Source organism: Microcaecilia unicolor, chromosome 3 (genome assembly GCF_901765095.1).
Source record: "Microcaecilia unicolor chromosome 3, aMicUni1.1, whole genome shotgun sequence".
NCBI classification, from domain to species: Eukaryota; Metazoa; Chordata; class Amphibia; order Gymnophiona; family Siphonopidae; genus Microcaecilia; species Microcaecilia unicolor.
The window spans coordinates 148,259,371-148,280,082 of record NC_044033.1 but is presented as its reverse complement, the minus strand read 5'-3'; the positions used below and the strand labels follow the sequence as shown (position 1 = coordinate 148,280,082).

The following is a 20,712-nucleotide window of genomic DNA, read 5'->3' as shown; positions in this document are numbered from 1 at the left end:
CATAAGATTTAAGAAATTTTAATTCAAAAGCAAGCAAATAAATAAATAAATAAAATGTGTTAGCAGCAAATTTTTTAATAGACTACCTGGGATAGGTCTTTCAAGATTTACTGGTTTCCTTTTTCGTAATACTTTCTCTTCTCGTTCAGATTTCCAAATCTTCACATCTCGTATATTCTGCAACTCTTGTTGTATCTTACTGGAATCCTTTTCAATCATCTCTATTCTGAAAAAGGAATAGATATAAGTAGTGTAATTACATTTCACACATTTTCCCATCTTCTAATATGATTCTATTACCTTTTCTATGGTATGCAGCATCTCAAGTTATCAAGAGTCAAATAATACAAATAGCAAAACAAGCTTGTTATGACAGTAGTCAGGCAGTCATGCTATTCTCCTATTCAAAATGTGGCATGGTACCAGCTCAGTGGCAGTCTGCCATGTGGAAAGACCTGGGTTTGATCCCTGGCCCTATCTTCCCAGGGCTGGCCCAAGAGTATTTGGCACCCTGAGCAGCTCAAGGCCCTACCTCCTCCCCCCAGGGTGACTCAAGGCTCTATCCTGCCCACCCCCAGGTGTTCATCATCTTCCCTTCCCTTTCCCATCCAGGTTCCCAGCGTCTCCCTTCCTTTCCTTCACTTAACTCACCAACCAGAATCTCCTCTTCTCTTCCCTTCCCCCCCCCCCCAGGTGTCCAGTATCTGCACTTCCTTCTCCTTCCCTATACTCCCCCCTTATCAAGGAGTAGGCGGTGATCAATGGTGTCAAAAGCAGCAGATAGATTGAGAAGGATGAGGATACAATAGAGTCCTTTGGATCTGACCAGGAACAGGTCATTGGAGACTTTAGCAAGCGCTGAGAGTGAAAGCCAGATTGAAGTGGATCAAGAACAGCTTGCGATGAAAGAGTCAAGACAACGGCGGTGAACATCACTTTCCAGTATCTTGGATAGGAAGGGGAGGAGGGAGATGGTACAATAGTTGGAAGGACAAGATGAGTCCAATGAAGGTTTTTTGAGGACTGGTGTAACCACGGCATGTTTCAAGGCATCAGGAACAGTTGTAGTGGAAAATGAAAGATTGAGAATATGACAAAAAGAAGGGATGACAGTAGAAGAGAGAGTGCTAAGTAGATGGGTGGGAATATGATCAGAGGAACAAGTAGTCAGTTTGGAGGAAGAAAGAAAATGTGCAGTTTCCTCTTCAGTGATTTCAGAAAAGGAGACAGGGGTTGAAGAACAGTTGAGAGAATGGACTGAGGGAAGGAGAGGTGGAGGTGACTTGGTTGAGAATTCAAGGTTAATCTTGTGAACCTTATCATGAAAGTACTCAGCCAGAGTCTGGAGAGAAAGTGAAGGGGAGAGTTGGAGGTGAAGGCACTTTGAGAAGAGAGTTCAGTGTGGCAAAGAAATGTTGAGGGTTTGAGCCAAGAGTTTGTCAACTAGATGTAGTAGTCCTGTTTGGCAAGTGAAAGAGCAGACTGGAAGGAGGTCAGCAAGAATTTGAAATGTATGAAGTCAGCATGGTCACGGGATTTCAGCCAAAGGCATTTGGCAGATCGGGCACAGGAACTTAGGTAACGGATTCTAGAGGTCAGCCAACGCTGGGGTTTGGTACACCTTACAGAACGGGAAATGGGCAGAGCAAGAGTATCCAGAGCAGAGGAGAGACTAGTATTATAGGAAGAGACAGCCTCATTGATAGACATGGATAACATAGTGGTTGATAAGAGGTTTGAAACACTGGAGGACAGAGCAGTTGGAGAAGAAGATAAGACCAAGACAGTGGCCATTCTGGTGAGTAGGGGTAGTAGAGCACAGTTGAAGATTGAAAGAAGTTAAAGCAAGAAACTGAGAAACATAAGTCAGAGGGATCATTAGAATGAATATTAAAATCCCTAAGGAAGGAGAAGATTCAAGAAAGAAGGAAAGCCAGGAGTCAAAGTTAGTGAGAAAGGAAGAAAGGGACTTGTCAGGGGGTCAAATAGGATTGCTACTTGGAGAGGTAGAGGAGAAAAGAGATGGATGGAGTGGCTTCGAAGGAAGAAAAGCAGTGAGATTCAGGTGGAAGAAGAGGCTGAAATCTACAAGAGGGTGACAGTAGTAGCTCAACACCACCTCTGCGGCCAACTTGACGATGAGTATGGGAGAAAAAGAACCTCCGTGATACAAGGCTGCAGCTGAAGCAGAGTCTTCAGGGAAAAAGCCAAGTCTCAGGGCAAGCAGATGGTGAGTACGAGAGATAAAGAGGTCATGGATGTAGGAAAGTTTGTTGCAGACAGTGCAGGCATTCCACAGAGCAATGCTGCTAATCCCCCCTCCCCCAAAATTCTGCTGCCTTAGGTTGAGGCCTAGTCTGCCTAGTGGCAAGTCGGCCCTCACTATTTGATCTCATAGGTTGCTGTAGAGGAGCATTCACAACAGTTGGGTGGAAAGGAGTCATAGTGACTATTCCTTCAAAAAGGCAGTAAATAAATCCTAATAAATAAATAAACTAGAGGATGGATTAACCATTTTTGCAGGGTTCCATGAGGAGCCCTGGTGCATGGCCCCCTGCTGAAGGATGCTGCTACAATGACTAGACTAAAATGGATATAATATAGGGAAAAATTCCCAGATATATATTAATGAAGGCTGATAGCACTAGATCTCTGCTCTATCAGGTCAAAACAAATAGGGGTATACCTAAGAGAAAACCAAGGCTCCACTTAAGACATTTTCTAATTGTTAACATTGTGAGAATCATTTTGAAAGCCATTTACCAAGATAAATGGGCGGTCTGAAAACTGTCAACATTCAGTTGGACACATACTTATAGCAGGATTGAGGTTAGGCATTTCCTGGGAAATGTTTAGGGCAGGATGGGCAACCTGAAGCCTGCCACTGAATGTTATGCAGCCCATGACACACAGAAAATATCATTAAAGCAAAGTTACTCACCTGTAGCAAGTGTTCTCCGAGGACAGCAGGACAAGTATTCTCACAGCTGGGTGACATCATCCGACGAAGCCTGGTGCAGATGCTAACCAACGAGAATAATGTATAATTTTCTAGCAGCGTCCCACCGTGCATGTGCTGGTGCCTTCCTGCCGGATGCGTGAGCACCGTCCCTCAGTCATGTATAATAGCTACAGAATACAACTCCAAGGGGAGGTGGGAGGGTATGTGAATATTTGGCCCGCTGTCCTCGGAGAACACCTGCTACAGGTGAGTAACTTTGCTTTCTCCGAGAACAAGCCAGTTGTATTCTCACAGCTGGGAATCCCTACCTACCAGGCTCACCAAAAACAACAATGCTAGGATAATAGGGACTCGAAATGTCGAAGCCTCAGTCAATCTGAACCTATTTACATACTAGTTGTGAAAGCACAGCAACTACCACTAGACACTTGCAGGCTTATTTTCAAAAGAGAAGGGCGCCCATCTTTCGACACTAATCGCAAGATGGGCGTCCTTCTCACAGGGTCACCCAAATCGGCATAATTGAAAGCCGATTTTGGGCGTCATCAACTGCTTTCTGTCATGGGGATGACCAAAGTTCACAGGGGCATATCGGAAGCGTAGTGAAGGCGGGACTGGGGCATGATTAACAGATGGGCGTCCTCGGCCGATAATGGGAAAAAAGAAGGGCATCCCTGACAAACACTTGGACGACTTTACCTGGTCCTTTTTTTCTTATGACCAAGCCACAAAATGTGTCCTAAATGACCAGATGATCACTGGAGGGAATCGGGGATGACTTCCCCTTACTCCCCCAGTGGTCACTAACCCCCTCCCACCTTAAAAAAACTTTTAAAATATTTTTTCCAGCCTGTATGCCAGCCTCAAATATCATACCCAGCTCCATGACAGCAGTATGCAGGTCCCTGAAGCAGTTTTAGTGGGTGCAGTGCACTTCAGGCAGGCGGACCCAGGCCCACCCCCCACCCCCACCTGTTACACTTGTGGTGGTAAATGTGAGCCCTTCACATTTACCCACATGTAGGTGCCCCCCTTCACCCTTTAGGTCTATGGTAGTGGTGTACAGTTGTGGGGAGTGGGTTTGAGGGGCTCAGCACACAAGGTAAGGTAGTATCACCTCGGGTACTCCGTTCTGTTGATAAATCTCTCTTATCTGTTCCCTTCTCCTCTACTGCTAATTCCAGACTCCATTCCTTTTATCTTGCTGCACCTCACACCTGAAATAGACTTCCCGAGCCTGTACGTCTAGCCCCTTCTTTGGCCGTTTTCAAGTCCAAACTTAAACCCCGCCTCTTTACCACTGCTTTTGACTCCTAACCACTGCTCACTTGCCCTATCCTTTTATCCTCACCTCTTTATTCCCTTACCCTTAATTGTTCTGTCTGTCTGCCTGTCTTACCTAGATTGTAAGCTCTTTGAGCAGAGACTGTCTTTTTGAGTTTGGTGTACAGCGCTGCATATGCCTTGTAGCGCTATAGAAATAATAAGTAGTAGTAGCAGTAGCTATGCACCTGGGAGCAATTTATGAAGTCCACTGCAGTACCCCCTAGGGTGCCCGGTTGGTGTCCTGGCATGTCAGGGGGACCAGTGCACTACGAATGCTGGCTCCTCCCATGACCAAAGTGCTTTGATTTGGTTGTTTCTGAGATGGGTGTCCTCGGTTTCCATTATCGCCGAAAATCGGAGACAACCATCTCTAAGGTCGACCTAAATTTCGCGATTTGGGCATCCCCGACCATATTATCAAAACGAAAGATGGACGTCCATCTTGTTTCGCTAATACGGGTTTGCCCGCCCCTTTGCAGGGACATCCTGCGAGTATATCGTCAGGAAAACTTGGGCACCCCTTTCGATTATGCCCCTTGGCGCTGACACAAGGCCAAATGGTAGAACCCAATACTGGTACTGGTGTTTTCTTATTCAGAATCTGAGATACTTCCTGCAAGCCTGGAAACTAAGAAAAATGGGCCTGGGGGGGGGGAAGGTGAAGTTCGATTCTAGACACCGAACAAATTCTTCAGGACTGCCTGACTGACTCGGATGTCACGTCGGGTATCCTGATCAAGGCAGTAATGAGATGAGAATATCTGGACAGATGCTCACATCGCAGCTTTGCAAATCTCCTTTATGGTGGCTGACTTCAAGTGGGCTACCAATGTAGCCATTGCTCTGACATTATGAGCCTTGACATGACCCTCTACATTCAGCCCAGCCTAGGCAGTGCCGTAGCGAGGGCTAATGGCACCCGGGGCGGGTCGCCACTGCGCAACCCCCCCCCCCCCGGACCGCATTCTTACCTGCGGGAGGGCCGATCCGCCCCGAGTGCACATCACTCGGAGTTGCGTCGGCCCCGCTGGTTCCCTGCTCTCTCTGCCCCGGAACAGGAAGTAACCTATTCTGGGGCAGAGAGAGCAGGGAACCAGCGGAGCCGACACCCCCTGAGTGCGTGCACCCAGGGCGGACCGCACCTCACACCCCCCCTTTCTACGCCACTGAGCCTAGGCATAAGTGAAGGAGATGCAATTGCGTTTACCAATGGCTGCCCCCATCCTGTTTGTGTCAAAAGAAACAAAAAGATGGGTGGACTGTCTGTGGGGTTTAGTCTGCTCCAGATAGAAGGTTAAGGCTTGCTTGCATTCTGAGATATGCAACACACTTTCGCCAGGATGGGCATGTCGTTTTGAGGAAAATGTTGGCAGAACAATTGACTGATTAAGATGGAAATTTGACACTACCTTAGGAAGGAACTTAGGGTGTGAGCAGAGCACTATTCTTTTACGGTGAAACTTAGTCTAAGGTGGATCAACTACTAGGGCCTGAAGCTCACTGACTTTGAAAGCTGAAGTGACCGCCACCAAAAACACAATTTTCCAGGTCAAATACTTCACATGACAGGAATCAAGCGGCTCCAAAGGAGCTTTCATCAGCTAGATGAGGACAACATTGAGATCCCATGACACAGTTGGAGGTCTGACAGGGGACTTTGTAAATAGAAAACCTCTTATGAAGCAAACAACTAGAGGCTGTAGAGAGGTGGGCTTACCTCCTACATGGTGAAGATAAGCACTAATTGCAATGAGATGAACCCTTAAAGAGTTGGTTTTCAAACCAAACTCAGAGAGGTGCAGGAGGTATTCAAACAGTTTTTGTGTAGGGCGAGTGAGGGGATCTACGGTCTTGCACTCACACCAGATGGCAAACCTCTTCCACTTATGAGTCTTTCCTGGAAGCCAGCACGATGCGAGACACCATTCTGCAAATCTAAGGAGTCAAGTTCTATGGTTTCAACATCCAAACTGTGAAGGCCAGGGATTGGAGGTTAGAATGCAGAAGGGATCCCTCATTCCGTGTGATAACGGTCAGAAAACATTCCAATCTCAAAGGATCTTCGGAGGACAACTTCAGAAGAAAAGGAAACCAGATCTGCCGTGGCCAATAAGGGATGAGATTGGAATCATAGTTCTCGGGGATAGATTGAGAATTGTTTATGCCTCCAGAAGAGGTCGTATATTCCTCAAGGGATGGCTGATCGAAGGACACAAATATCAGCGCAAGGGAGGGGGTGGGATAGAGTGGATGGGGGAGGGGAAGGTTGAGCAAGAAGGGACAGGATCGGGAACAAGGGGCGGGGCAGAGATTGACTGCTGGGAGTGGACAGGGGCACGGGGAGGAGGGCAGGGGGGTGGGAAGGAGGAAGGGAGGGAGGGGAGAGGCATTGTTGGTGGGTACTTGGAATGTAAATGGGCTCAACCAGTGGAAGCATAGTAGAGTATTTAAGGAGTTGAGTAGATTGAAGTGGGAAGTGACGTTCTTATAAGAAACGCATTTAAGACCGAGAGACGCCCATCTGTTGTGTCGTAGGCTTTTTCGGGAGGTTGTAGTACATCAGGGAGAAGGACCCAAGAGGATGGAGTGTGTGGCTATTTTGATAATTAAACAGAAGTTCCGGGACACTAGTGGGCACTGTGTGGCCATTAGAGTGTTGCTGCAGGGGAAGGAGCTTACCTTGATCAATATTTATGCGCCGAATATGGGGCAGACAAGCTTTTTTCATACTTTAAAGGAGGAGCTACAGGGATTTATGGGAGGTCAGATGGTTGTAGGGGGGATTTTAATGTTGCTCCGGATGCACGCTTAGACCATTCTGCAGGAGGAGGGCAGCAGAGTAGTCCTGGGCGGAAAGCATTATTACAATTTATGAGAGAGCTGGAAGTAGTAGATTGTTGGAGGTTGTTGCATGGGGCGCAGCGGAATTACACCTTCTACTCACATGCAGCACAATCATACACCCGTATAGATGGGCTGTGGGTACATCGAAATGGCTGGCATAGGGTGGAGGTGGCTGAGATAGAGACCATTCAAATATCGGATCATGTTCCAATATGGATTAGGCTTAAGGTGTTGGGTCAGGGTAAGCGGCGGAGGTTTTGGTGATTGAATGACTCGTTATTGGGGGATGAGAAAGTGAGGGAAGAGATCAAGCTTACTATACAAGAATTTTGTCGCTTTAATGATAATGGCGGGGTTACCGATGGGGTATTATGGGATGCAATGAAGCCGGTGGTGTGGGGACTTTTGATTACGTGGGGGGCACGAAAGAAGAGGGAAATGGGTCAGCGTTCCCTTTTCCTCCGTACGTGCTTGATATATTTGGAGAAATTGCACAAATGAAATCCCACATCGCAATTATGAGAGGAGCTTAAAAAATTTAGGGGAGAGTTAGATCAACTTCAGATGTTGGAAGTGGATTTTATGAGAACCAAGCTTAAACAACAATACTTTGAATTTGGTAATAAATCAAGTGCAATGTTAGCCCATTATTTACGGGCTAGAAGAGTCAAGTCCCTTATTCAAAAGACGAGGGATGGAAGGGGAGGATGGAATTATGCGGATTTGGAAATTGCAAATTGTTTTTTGAAGTACTATCAAGAGCTATATAGGGCCCTGGAGGGGGAAATGGAGGTGGACACAGCGGGTTATTTGGATCAGGTATAGTTACCATGATTCAGCGAATCGGACAGAACACTGCTTGGGGAACCCATTAGGTTAGGGGAGGTGCAAGGGGTGATTAAGAGGCTTCTAAGTGGAAAGGCTCCTGGGTTGGATGGATATTCGGCGAGGTATTATAAATGTTTTGTGGGGGGTTCACGTGATGCTTTAAGGCAAGGCAGACGTGGTTTCCGCGTTCTCCCAGGCCCCGACTCGATCTTTCAGGAATAATCCCTGCAAACTAAAAGCAAATACTGCCACAACTTTGGAATTGCGAGGGGATATTATATGGAAAAAATTTTGAATTCCCCGAACCAACCAATGGCGCCCAAAAGCTCTAAGAAGGAAAAAGAGAAGCCGAAAGCGGCGGGCGGCGCTGAGGCAAGTCCGCCGCCAAAAGACTCTACGGCTTTCTCGGCGGAGCAGCTGCGGCAACTGGCGGAGGTAGTTGGAGCGGTGGTCGAACCTAAATGGAACAAAGTATTAGAACACCTCGCGACGATGGAGGCGCTCATCACGGACACAACGAGGAGGACGGGAGAGCTCGAGCAGCGGGTATCAGCAGTGGAGGAGTCTCTAATCCCCAACGTGCAACAGTTTAAAGCGATCGGAAAAAAAAATGGAGTCCGTAACTGAGAAATTGGATGAATTAGAGAACAGGTCTCGTCGAGCCAATTTAAGAATTGTGGGCCTACCGGAATCGGTGGGAGCGTCGGTGCTACCCTCAGTGCTTGAAAAATGGCTGGCTAAGGAATTCGCTTTATCTGACCACGCGGGCCCTTATGTTTGGAGAGGGCCCACCGCGTGGGCAAACAGCAAGATGGCCGACGCAACCCAAGAACAGTAATCCTGAAGGTACATAACTATGTACATAAAGAGGAAATTCTAAGGGGATTTCGGATGAAACGGAATGAAACCAAATTTGATGGTAATCAAATACTTATCTTCCAAGACTATTCTGCAGCTCTGCAAGAGAAGAGGAAGCTGTTTACACCATACTGCAAAAAGCTGCATGAAATGAGCACCCAGTTTATGTTGGCTTACCCTGCAGTGCTAAAAGTCAAAGACAATGGTCAGTGGAGAACCCTTGGAACTCCTGAGGAGGCACAGAAGTATGTGCAGCAACTGGAGCTGAAAGACCGGGACGCTGCAGGCAGTGGCTGAATTGCATATAGTCAAAGTACTGGGCTACTCTGATCAGGACTAGAACACTAAGTTGCAGGGTTGGTATATTGTTTAAATTGCATTAGGAGTCGGGCGCAGGGAGACAAGGAAAACCCCTGGGACCCATTCTAATGGGTAATACATGTGTGGGTTTAAAGGGAAGGGAGGAAGGGGTGGAGGGGAGGGGGTTGGAGAGGGATGGAAGGAATAAGGGTGGGGGGAGGGGGGAGGAGAGAGAGGGAAGGGGATTAGGTTAATGGGGAGGGAGGGGAGAGAGGGGGAGAGGGTTACATGGATGTGCACTAGTGCTGTGGGAGTGAGTAAAGGTACGAGAGGGGGGATATCATTGGTGAATCATATGGTTGTACTGAGAACCCCTGCTCTGTATGGAAGTTGGATCCCTTGGGGGGAGGGGCTGGCCCCCGGGGATGTTCAGAGTAGTAAATCTGTCATCCTAACTATTGAAATTCTGGCGACTGGCTGATTGTTCTCAGATAAAAATATTCTCCTGGAATGTCTCTGGAATTACATCCCTGGTGAAACGTTACAAAATATTGACACAGTTGAGGCGCAGGGGTGCCACCATCGCATGTCTCCAAGAGACTAAGCTTACGGACACTGAACACAAAAAACTAAAGCAACAGTGGGTAGGGGAGTGTTTTTATTCCTCTTCAGGGGGTAAGAAAAGTGGGGTGGCCATTTTAATTAAAAAGGGTCTTCCATGTCCGTTCAAATTAATCCACAAAGACGCTGAGGGCCGTATAGTGTTAGTGCAGATGAACCACCAGGGCCAGCAATACTATCTGTGCACGGTTTATGGCCCCAATGAATATAGCCCAAGTTTTTTTCAAACTCTTACTGCCCTAGGCCTCCAATATGCGGATGCTCCATGGATCTGGGCGGGGGATTTCAACCAAGTACTGAACCCTGCCCTGGATAGATCTTCCCCTAGGGCTTTTCGGGGACCGGGGAGAGGGAAGGACATGGGGACACTTTGCCACCAACTTCATTTGGTGGACCCTTGGCGGGTGCATAACCCCACCACTAGAGATTATACCCACCAATCCAAAGTCCACCAAACCTGGTCGAGAATTGATTACATACTGATCTCCCAGTCTTGGTTTTTTAGGGTCCGGAGGGCTGAGATAGGCCCAGTAGCTGTCTCTGATCATGCAATGATCTGGCTGGTTTTGGATCTGGCTGTGGGTGTACCGGGGGCACGACCATGGAGATTTCCGTCCTTTTTACACCAAGACAAACAGTTCATAGAACACTTACAGACAAAATGGCAATTTTATGTTGACACTAACGCTGACTCATGTGTTTCCTCAATCACATTTTGGGAGGCCTCTAAAGCTGTTATAAGAGAGGTGATTGCTTTTCAAAGTGCTAGGGCCAAGAGAATGGCGGCAGGGGAGCTGCGCTTGGAAGGGGAGTATAAATTAGCAAAGAAAAAATTTATTGCTGATCCTTCCAGGATACACAAAGACAAGATGGATGCCTCCCTGGTGGTGCTTAATTCTCTTCTTCACGAACAAGCGCAGAGACATCTATCGGCGGGTCGCCTTAGGTTTCAGTGCTTTGGAAACAAACCGGGTAGACTCTTGGCGAGGGTGGCGCGGTCGAACATTCCGCGCCAGTTTATCCCCAAGATCATCAACCAGCGGGGGTCACAAGTTTCTACTCCACAAGCTATCTTAGATGGGTTCCGAGATTTTTTTGAGGATATGTATGCCACAGGAAATTGCGAACGTGGGCCTTTGTTGAGGGACTATCTAGACGATGCAGGGATGCCCAAGTTGAGGGTAGAGGCCCAACAGGCTCTGTCTAAACCACTTCAGGGGATAGAGGTGCAAAAAGTCATCAAGAAACTAAAGCTGGGGTCTGCCCCAGGGGTAAATGGCTTCTCAAATGAATACTATAAAATCATGGCACCCCAGCTATATGGTCCTTTAGTAGATTATTATGACGAAGTGATAGACCGGGGCTCTTTCTCTAAGGGAGAAAATGAAGCACTTATTACTCTGATTACTAAACCTGGCAAGCCAATGGACCAGATGGAGTCCTATAGACCTATATCTCTCCTCAATGTGGATATAAAAATCTTGGCTAGGATACTGGCGGACAGGTTGGCAGTCCATATTCCATCTCTGGTAGGGGAACACCAAGTGGGCTTTGTACGAGGCCGTCATGCAGTTACCCATGTGCGGAAAGTATTGTTAGCAACGGCCTACGGGCAGGCTACAGGGGACCCACTACTATTAGTGAGCCTTGATGCAGCCAAGGCCTTCGATAAAGTCAACTGGGACTACTTGTTCCAAACCCTTGAATATATTGGGGTGGGAGGGAGGCTTTTGGCTGCCATAGAGACGCTTTACCGGGACACCACGGCACGGGTACTGATTAATGGACTTCGTTCGGACGCTTTTAAAGTGGCAAGGGGTACCAGACAGGGGTGTCCCCTGTCCCCATTATTGTTCTTATTGTACTTAGAACCCCTCTTGCGCACCATACTAAAAGATTCCAAGATAAAAGGAGTAACATGTCGTGGGAAAGAAACAAGGGTACTTGCATTCGCGGATGATCTTTTTTTGACCCTCACCCAACCTACCATCTCGGTCCCCCATCTAATAGAGGTTATAGAGGAGTTTGGGTTTTTTTCTGGCCTTTCTCTAAATTTACATAAGTCAGTAGCTCTCCCGGTTCAATCTGCGGTGAGGGAGGAGTGGGTGGGGGACTTTCCGTTCCAATGGGCAGAAGGGGTGGTCAGATATTTAGGTGTGCTAATTCCATCTGATCTTTCCCGGTTAGCTGAGATAAACCTCGGTCCACTGAAAGACAAGTTAGCAACAACACTGCGGGGGTGGAGGGGGTTACCTCTCTCACTACAAGGACGAATAGCTCTATATAACATGACCCTGTTCCCCAAGTGGACATATATTTTACAAATGCTCCCACTCATTTTGAGTCGTAAAGAGGACACATGGCTTCAGAGACAGCTTAATGGGTTCTTATGGCAAGGAAAGAGAGCACGTATTGGGATCAAGACATTGATGCGGCCGAAAGGGAAAGGGGGACTAGGACTTTTGGACCTGAAATTATTTTCGATAGCCAGTTGTTTGCGCCATCTGTCGGACTGGTTCCGATCCACTGAACATTTTTCATGTACTGAGATCGAGACTGCTCTGACAGAACCGCTACATTTTGCATACTGGCTACAGGCGCCAACAAACCAGTTACCTCCTCTGGGTCCCTACAAATATATTTTGAATCCTTTGAGGAAAACATGGCACTGGATAAGCAAAACCTATAAGTGGGACAGATCAGTGTCGCCCCTGTTGCCAATTCGGGGTAACCTGGCATTCCCGGAGGGAGGGTCCTCGGCCCTATTTAAAAAATGGTCAGCGCGGGGGATCCGGTTCCTATTCCAGGTAGTAACAGAGCAGGGGTTAATGAAACCGTTTCAGGCCTTATGTGAGGAATTTGGTCTGGAAGGGGGTGACACATTTGCATATCTACAGCTAAGTCACTATGTCCGTTCCTTGCCGACCGGTTCCCTGGCCAGGGGTGTGTGGGACTTGCAGGACGATTTGTTGGGGTTGGAGGCGCAGCAGAGAACCCCACTGAAATACTACCATAGCTGCTTGCGAGACTCTTTAACACCATTGGACACTACTCTCATATGTGATAGATGGTCCCAAGAGCTTTGCTGGTGTTTGACACCACAACAACTGGAGCTTTGTTTGAAATCGTCTCAGAGAGTGACTGAGAATGCAGCATGAACAGAGTTGAACTACAAATTCTTGCTGCGCCTCCATATTTCGCCCCACAGAGCTTTCAGAGCAACCTTGCGAGAGTCAGATGATTGTCCTAAATGTAGGGGCCCGGGAGCATCCCTGGGACACATGTTTTGGTCATGTTCATTTTGGTTGGCAATGGGCAGACAGGTGTCGGGCATGTGGAGGGTACGGTGGAGGCCTACCCCGGGCCAATTATTTGATGTCTGGTGTTGATGGGGAAAAGAACAATTTTGCAGCAATGGATCACACGAGAGGCCCCCTGCACATCGCATTGGCGTAGCGCCATGATGCAGTGCTGCTCAGTGGAGAAACAGAGGATACGTGACCTGGCCTCTGCAAGGGGAGACCATTTTTGTAAGGTTTGGTCACCGTTCTGGGACTCACTTACTTCCACAGCAAAAAGCAGGATTTTGAATTGTTAGGGGAGGGTGGGGGAGGGGTATTAGTTGGAGAGTTTGTTTGGCAGCAAAGAGGGAGGGGAGGGGGGGGGAGAAAAACGAAAATCACAGGTTTAGCATTTGTTTGAGCAGATTTGATACTCTTCTTTGTTAGTTAACAATTTCTTTGTGAAATGTTTCTCAATTTTGTGGACATAATATCTTGTATCGTATGAAGTTGTGCCAATAAACAATATTAAAAAAAATGTTTTGTGGGGGAGTTGGGGGGTCTCTTGGTACGAGTGGGTAATGGCATTTTGGAAGGTAATGAGCTACCAAAATCTATGTTAGAGTCGGGGGTGACGGTCTTGCCTAAACCAGGTAAGGACCCGGCTGTATGTGGCTCCTACAGACCTGTTTCACTGTTGAATGTTGATGCAAAGATAATGGCTAATATTTTAGCGACTAGATTGGCTAGGGTGCTCCCAAAGATTCATATCAACCAGTCGGGGTTTGTGTTGGGGAGGCAGGTGGGGATAATATTAGGCACACTCCATCTCCTATGGGAGGCACAAAGAATGACACCTGGTATGGCCTTTTTGGCCATTGATGCAGAAAAGGCTTTTGACCGGGTTAACTGGGGGTTTCTGAGGGAAGTGCTGAAACGTATGGGTCTGGTAGATAATTTCGGTACTTGGTTGGCAGCCCTATATGCAGCTCCGAAGGCCAGTGGCGTAGCAAGGGCGGGGCGGTGGGGGCGGTCCACCTCGGGTGTCAGCAGGTTGGGGGGGGGGGTGCTCCGCTCCCGCTGCTCCCCTGCCTTTAAAAAAAAAAATTTGTGGAGTCGCAGGCAGGCCGCGCCTCGCGTCTGCCCTGCTTGTAAAAGAAGTAAACCTCCTCATTGTCGTCAGGCCTTTCTTCACTGGGTCCCGCCCTCCTTTGAGGTAACTTCCTATTTCCGCGAGGGCGGGACCTAGTGAAGAAAGGCCCGACGATGACGACGAGGTTTACTTCTTTTACAAGCAGGGCGAGGGCGGGACCCAGTGAAGAAAGGCCCGACGAGATTTACTTCTTTTACAAGGAGGGCAGACGCGAGGCGCTGCCTGCCTGCGACGCCGCTTCATAAAATTTTTTTTTAAGGCAGGGTGGGAGCAGGAGAATAGGGCTCTCTCGACGGAGCTCACTGGTAGGCAGGTAATCTTTTTATTGGACATGTAAACAAGGTAATCTTTTTATTGGACTAATTTTAATACATTTTGGCTAACTTTCAGAGAACAAAACCCCCTTCCTCAGGTCAGGATAGGATACTGTAACAGCACTATACTATATTGACCTGAGGAAGGATGTTTTGGCCTCTGAAAGCTAAATGTATTAGTCCAATAAAATGGTGTTGTTTTATTTTCTATATTTGTTTTATTTCTATTTGTTGTGTGACTTGTAGAAATGACTGCTTATGGTATAGTAGAATTGCTCTATAGGTCCTGAGTGTTTTGTATTCTCGGCATGCCTAGTACTAGATTTTGGAGGGGGGTGTTAAAAAATGTGTTTCCATTGAGACTTACACTGCTGATGTGCGAGAGCTCAGCGTTTTATTTGGAGGACCACATCACACACAATTTCGGAAATATAGTAACATAGTAGATGAAGGTAGAAAAAGACCTGCACGGTCCATCCAGTCTGCCCAACAAGATAAACTCATATGTGCTACTTTTTGTGTATACCTTACCTTGATTTGTACCTGTCCTTTTCAGGGCACAGACCGTATAAGTCTGCCCAGCACTATCCCTGCCTCCCAACCACCGGCTCTGCCACAGACCGTATAAGTCTACCCAGCACCATCCCCACCTCCCAACCACCAGTCCCGCCTCCCACCACCGGCTCTGGCACAGACCGTATAAGTCTGCCCAGCACCATCCCCGCCTCCCTCCACTGGCTCTGCCACCCAATCTGAAATCATCATCCTTTTGAAATTAGTCTGTTGAAGCCTCCTTTGCCATTGGTGTGACCCGACGCAGGTGCGGTAGCACCGAAACACGGCCCGTGTCGGGTCTTCCTTCAATCAAAGTTCACTATTAAAAGTTTTTTGATGAAAGAACGTTGTTCCCTTCTGTTTTTAAAGGCCCTTTGTGCTATACTTCTTTCTTCCCCATTTATAGAGGGACCAGGCAGGGGTGCCCCTGTCACCGCTTCTATTTGCAATATATATTGAGCCTTTAGCAGAATTGATGCGTCATCATCCAGATATCCGTGGTATTAGGGTTGGAAGGAGGGAGCATCATATTGCTTTGTTTGCGGACGATGTTCTATGGTCTTGAAGATTCTTCGGGAATTTGAGAAACATGCAGGCTTGCGGGTTAATATGGATAAAAGCGAGTTGTTAGGGGTTTCGTTGACCCAGGAGGAGGAAAGAAGCTTGAGAGCAAAGTTTGATTTTAAATGGGCTAGGAATAGCATTAGGTATTTGGGGATTCAGATACCCAGAGATCTGAGTAGAGTGCGTAGCCCGAACTATGGGAAAATAGTGGACCGAATTCAGGTAGAGCTCTCTAGATGGAAGGGATTGTGGTTGTCTTGGTGGGGACGTATTGCAGTAGTGAAGTTGAATGTGTTGCCTACACTGTTATTCCTATTTCAGTCCTTGCTGGTAGTGGTTCCGAGAAAGATACTTCAACAGCTTCAGGGTTACATATTAGTTTATTTGGGGAGGTAGACACCCTCGGTTGTCCGGATGGGTACTATGGGGAGCGCCGGAGGGAGGCGGCAGGGCGATGCCTAATATTGAGTGGTACTATTTGGCTACTCAGCTTCGGCTGATTTTGGACTGACAGAGGGGGAAATTAAAGTCAGCTAGCCAGGTGGAGCAATCATACTACCCTAATCGATCTTTGGGCTCGTGCATGTGGACAACCGAGGGACTGGTACGGGTGTTGACTGGGATACATAATCCATTCCTGAGGCATTTGATGGGGTTGTGGGGGGAAGTGCGAAGGAGATGGGGGCAGAGTGATAGGATATCCTCTCTCGCGTCCCTGCGATGGGAACCCAAATTTGGGGCAGGGAGGGAGAATGCTGTACTTATGAGGTGGGAGCAGATAGGGTTGTCGAGTTTTAGGGATGTGATGCAGGGGTAGGAGCTGCTCGTTATGACAATGGATTCATGCTGTCCCAACTACTCTTACAATCAGATGCATGAACTTTTGAGTATGGAGAGGCTCTCAGTAGATTCTCAGGGCAGTACAGCGAAAAGAGATTTCTTAAGTTGTGGACCCCATATATGAGAGCTCTGCTTCCAAGAGTTTATTCAGTATTTTTGAATACATTGCATATATTTTGCTAACTGTTCTTGTTGGTTTAAAATCTTAATGAAAATATATTTGCATATAAGAGATGAAAAAGAAAGGGAAAAATATATACATTTCTTTTTTAATCTGGTTGTTTATTCTGCTGTGTGGAGTCTCTTTCCTATTTTATGATAGAGTTCCTTTCTGTGATATATTGTAATGTTTTCTTTATTTTTATTTTGTACACTGCTTCAATCGGTTAGCTGGAAAAAGCAGTTTTAGAAATATCTAATATAAACATGGGAGGAGCAAAGATGGATCCCAGTTACAGAATACTGTAAGTTATGCGTGTAAATGCTGTATTTAGTTACACACAGTTACGCTTGCCATGGAGCTAGAGAAAATGGTAGCACCTAAATGTACACGAGTAAATGCTGATTTAGGCTGGTATTCTATAATCAGTCTTACAAATCACAAATACAGCAGGGGTCAAACATGTAAATTATATCACAATCCCAGTGCACAAAAATTATTTTTGCATAATTTCTATCAAACTTTACCAAAACATATACAAAAAATTTATGTGAAAAAAATATATTTTAAAGACTTTTACTTAGCACTAATTCTTGGCGCCTAAACGTATGTGACCTTCTATGTACAGATAAAGCAAATGCAAAGTCCATCTCGGCCCTCTGTGGGATAATTTTCAAAATTTGACACAAGGTTTGTGAATACAAATAGCTCAATTAATAATAATACAAAAGCATATTTTGATAAAAGTTATATCCATTTCACTACCAATGTATGGTATAAATATCAAGACACTTTTTTGAAATACTCTTTCTCAAAACAAGCTCACAGTACTTGAAACTATCATAATTTGTCCGGTGACGATTCAAGAAAGCAACATTGCCTAAAAGCTGAGATTCAAGATTTATACCTTGATACAGCCTTTGGCAAAACTTTGGCCATAGTTGGTGTATGTTGCAAGAGAAAGCATAAATAAAGTTTTAGTTATCTATACATCACTAGTAAGAGGCCCGTTTCAGAGCAAATGAAACGGGCGCTAGCAAGGTTTTCGTCGCCAACACCCCCCCTCCCTCCCTGGCCAACCCCTTCGTTGTTTTGCCCCTGCTCTGCCCCCAATGTCATGACGTTTGACGTGAGGGCGGGGCCCGGAGCGATTCCCCCCCCCCCGCCTCCCTCCCTGTCAACCCCTTCGTTGTTCTGCCATTGCTCCGCCCTCGAGGGCGGGGCCCGGAGCGATTTTGGTGGCTTCACCACCACGAACCTTCGAACCTTTTTGAAGGAAGTCAGGGCTTGGCTTCACTGACGTCAGTGTCCTCAGAACGTTGAGGGTGAGTTTTATTATAGATGTTTTAGTTTGGATCCATGAAAACTGGTTCTAGCAGAGCTTTCACAGAATTATTTCAAGGGGTTTTTAATGCCTGTAAAGTAATTTCACCCTGATTATTCCTACCAAATTTCTTCTGAAACACAGAAGTGGAGAAAGGCTCTGAGGCTTTTTCCCCTTCATTATCATTGTTCTCTGCTGAACACATTATGATAGTTTCAAGAACCAAGAGCTTGTTTTGAGAACGAGTATTAGAAAAAAGTGTGTAGATTGTCTCTACTTTAACTAGTTTAAACTTTGAATAAATATTAAGAAACTTCCCCCAAGCTCATGGACATAACATTCTTGCCTTACTTTTCTTTGAGTTGATCGGCTCGTTTTCTGTGGTATACAAGTGTTGTCGGCTCATATGTCAGGGTTTTTAGCTTTCCTTGAAGATAAAATGATTCTTTCTGGCCCATCTTCAGTGCATCAATGAACTTGTCATATTCTTGTTTAATGGCAGTAAGAATATTCTTATAAGAGGTAACATATTCTATAACCTGTGAAAGGAAGTTTTTATCAGTGTACAACCTCCATATAATAGTGTGTGCAGTGTCAGAAATTACATAAAGCTGGTAGCATGAAATGCATCATTAGAGAGTGGTATTTCAACAGTATATATACATTTCATCACCTGGCACTCCATCACTGAGACACTTCATCATTTATTCAAGCTAAATGTATGGGGAGCATGCCAACACATATCCATACCTGTTCTCGTGTGTCTAAACATGAGCTTCGCTAAAACTACTTACACCCAAAAATTTTGCAAGGTTATATTTAGGTGCAGAACAGCATTTTCATCATCTTAATCTGCCACTTCATCAAGTGACACCTCACCACCACAGAAGCATGCGACACTTCATCACATATTCAAGCTAAATGCATTTAGATTACATACGAGGAAAACTTGCAGCAAATGGGGGAGGAGTGTGCTGGTAATCACAGTTTCTTTGTACGTATGTCCAAAGGAAACTGGAAGTGCCGGCACACATTGGTACCTGTACTTCTGTGCCTAAATATGAGCCTCGCTAAACGCATACTGAAGCCACACACACCTGTTTTAACACAGGTTTCCAAGATGCAACCTCACTTCCTCCCCCCTCACCCTGTTCCCATCCTCCCCAACCCAACTGTGATATTTGATAAGTAATTGCCTGCCGGTGATGAACTGCCACTGTTTTAACCTTTCTACTACTACTACTTATCATTTCTATAGCGCTACTAAATGTACGCAGCGCTGTACACTTGAACGTGAACAGACAGTCCCTGCTCGACAGAGCTTACAATCTAATTAGGACAGACAAATAGGACAAACAAGAGATAAGGAAATATTAAAGTGAGGGTGATAAAATAAGGGTTCTGAACAAGTGAATAAGGGTTAGGAGTTAAAAGCAGCATCAAAAAGGTGGGCTTTTAGCTTAGATTTGAAGACGGCCAGAGATAGAGCTTGACGTGCCGGCTCAGGAAGTCTATTCCAGGCATATGGTGCAGCAAGATAAAAGGAACGGAGTCTGGAGTTAGCAGTGGAGGAGAAGGGTGTAGATAAGAGATTTACCCAGTGAACGGAGTTCCCAGGGAGGAATGTAGGGAGAGATGAGCGTGAACAAGTTTTCCATGCATATTCATTGTGCATTACGTGATATGTGCTATTTCAAATGTAAATATATGTTGTCAATTTGCAGTATAAGTTGAGTACATTTAGCTTTCTGCGCATGATGAAGCGTTGAGTGATAAAAGTGCTGCACTGTGCCTAAATATGAGCCTTGTAAACATTTTATGTGTAAGAAGTTTTAGTGAGATTCATATTTAGCCACAAAAGACCAGGTATGGATGTGTACAGGAACACACTCATTTGCTGCAAGTTTTCCATACATATTATTTCAATACATGATGAAGTGTTACATTATGAAAGGTCTACTGTGGTGAAGTGTCACATGATGAACTGGCTTGGTGATAAAGTGTCACCAAACCATTTCAATATAAGTTGCCCATTAATGGATGTATAGCCTTGTATACTTAGGGCTAGCCCTGCCCCTAGGAGGAGTATGTGTCCTCCTAGGGTGGCAGAATTTGGGGGGGGGGGGGGGGATAGTGACACAGCTCCTTCATGCAGGAGATCCTTTTCCCTGCCAGGCCTGCTACTGGTTCCCTCCTTCCTCCTCCCACACCAGCACAGAAAAGACACTGCACAGGCCCTATAAGCACAGACCTACAATGAAGCACTGCCTTGTCATCCCCCCCCCCCCCCCCCATAAGGCAGACTTCCTGTCAGCGGGGATTGGGACAGTGCAACACTTCAACACAGGCTGTACTTACAGGGCCCACACAGCACGCTATCGTTTTTCAATTTGGGACTGGCACAAGAGGAGGTCAGGGGCACTGGCATTGAGCCAGAAAGGAGAGGGAAGATTATAGATGTTAGGTGGGAGTAGGGAAGGGGACCTGAGATGTTGGCCAAATGGAGTGGGGGGGGGGGGGGTTGAGGGAAAGGATAGATGAGATGCTGACTTCCTTGGACAGGGGAAGAGAGATGGGAAGGGGAGATGTTAGCTACAGGCAGAGAAAGGTAGAGAGGGGAAGGAAAGATGCTGAACTTTGGAGGGAGTGGTGGTAGGGGTCGAGCCACCCCTGGAGGGAGTACACAGCTGCAAGTTTCCCTAAGGTGTCTGATATCCTTAGACTGGCTCTGTGCATACTAATGCTACAGATCCTACAGATAATATTTTTCATAGAATCAAAC

General features: G+C 46.4%; 1 protein-coding gene across 1 annotated transcript in view; it reads right to left on the bottom strand.

Moving 5' to 3' along the window:
• Nucleotides 1-20,712, bottom strand: part of CLHC1 (clathrin heavy chain linker domain containing 1) — a 115,772-nt gene that overhangs the window by 73,992 nt on the left and 21,068 nt on the right. The window contains exons 3-4 of the mRNA XM_030196454.1: nucleotides 18,282-18,469; nucleotides 87-226 (exon numbers count right to left, since the gene is read on the bottom strand). Of these exons, the coding sequence (XP_030052314.1) occupies nucleotides 87-226; nucleotides 18,282-18,469 (328 nt within the window). The remainder of the gene's footprint in view (nucleotides 1-86; nucleotides 227-18,281; nucleotides 18,470-20,712) is intronic.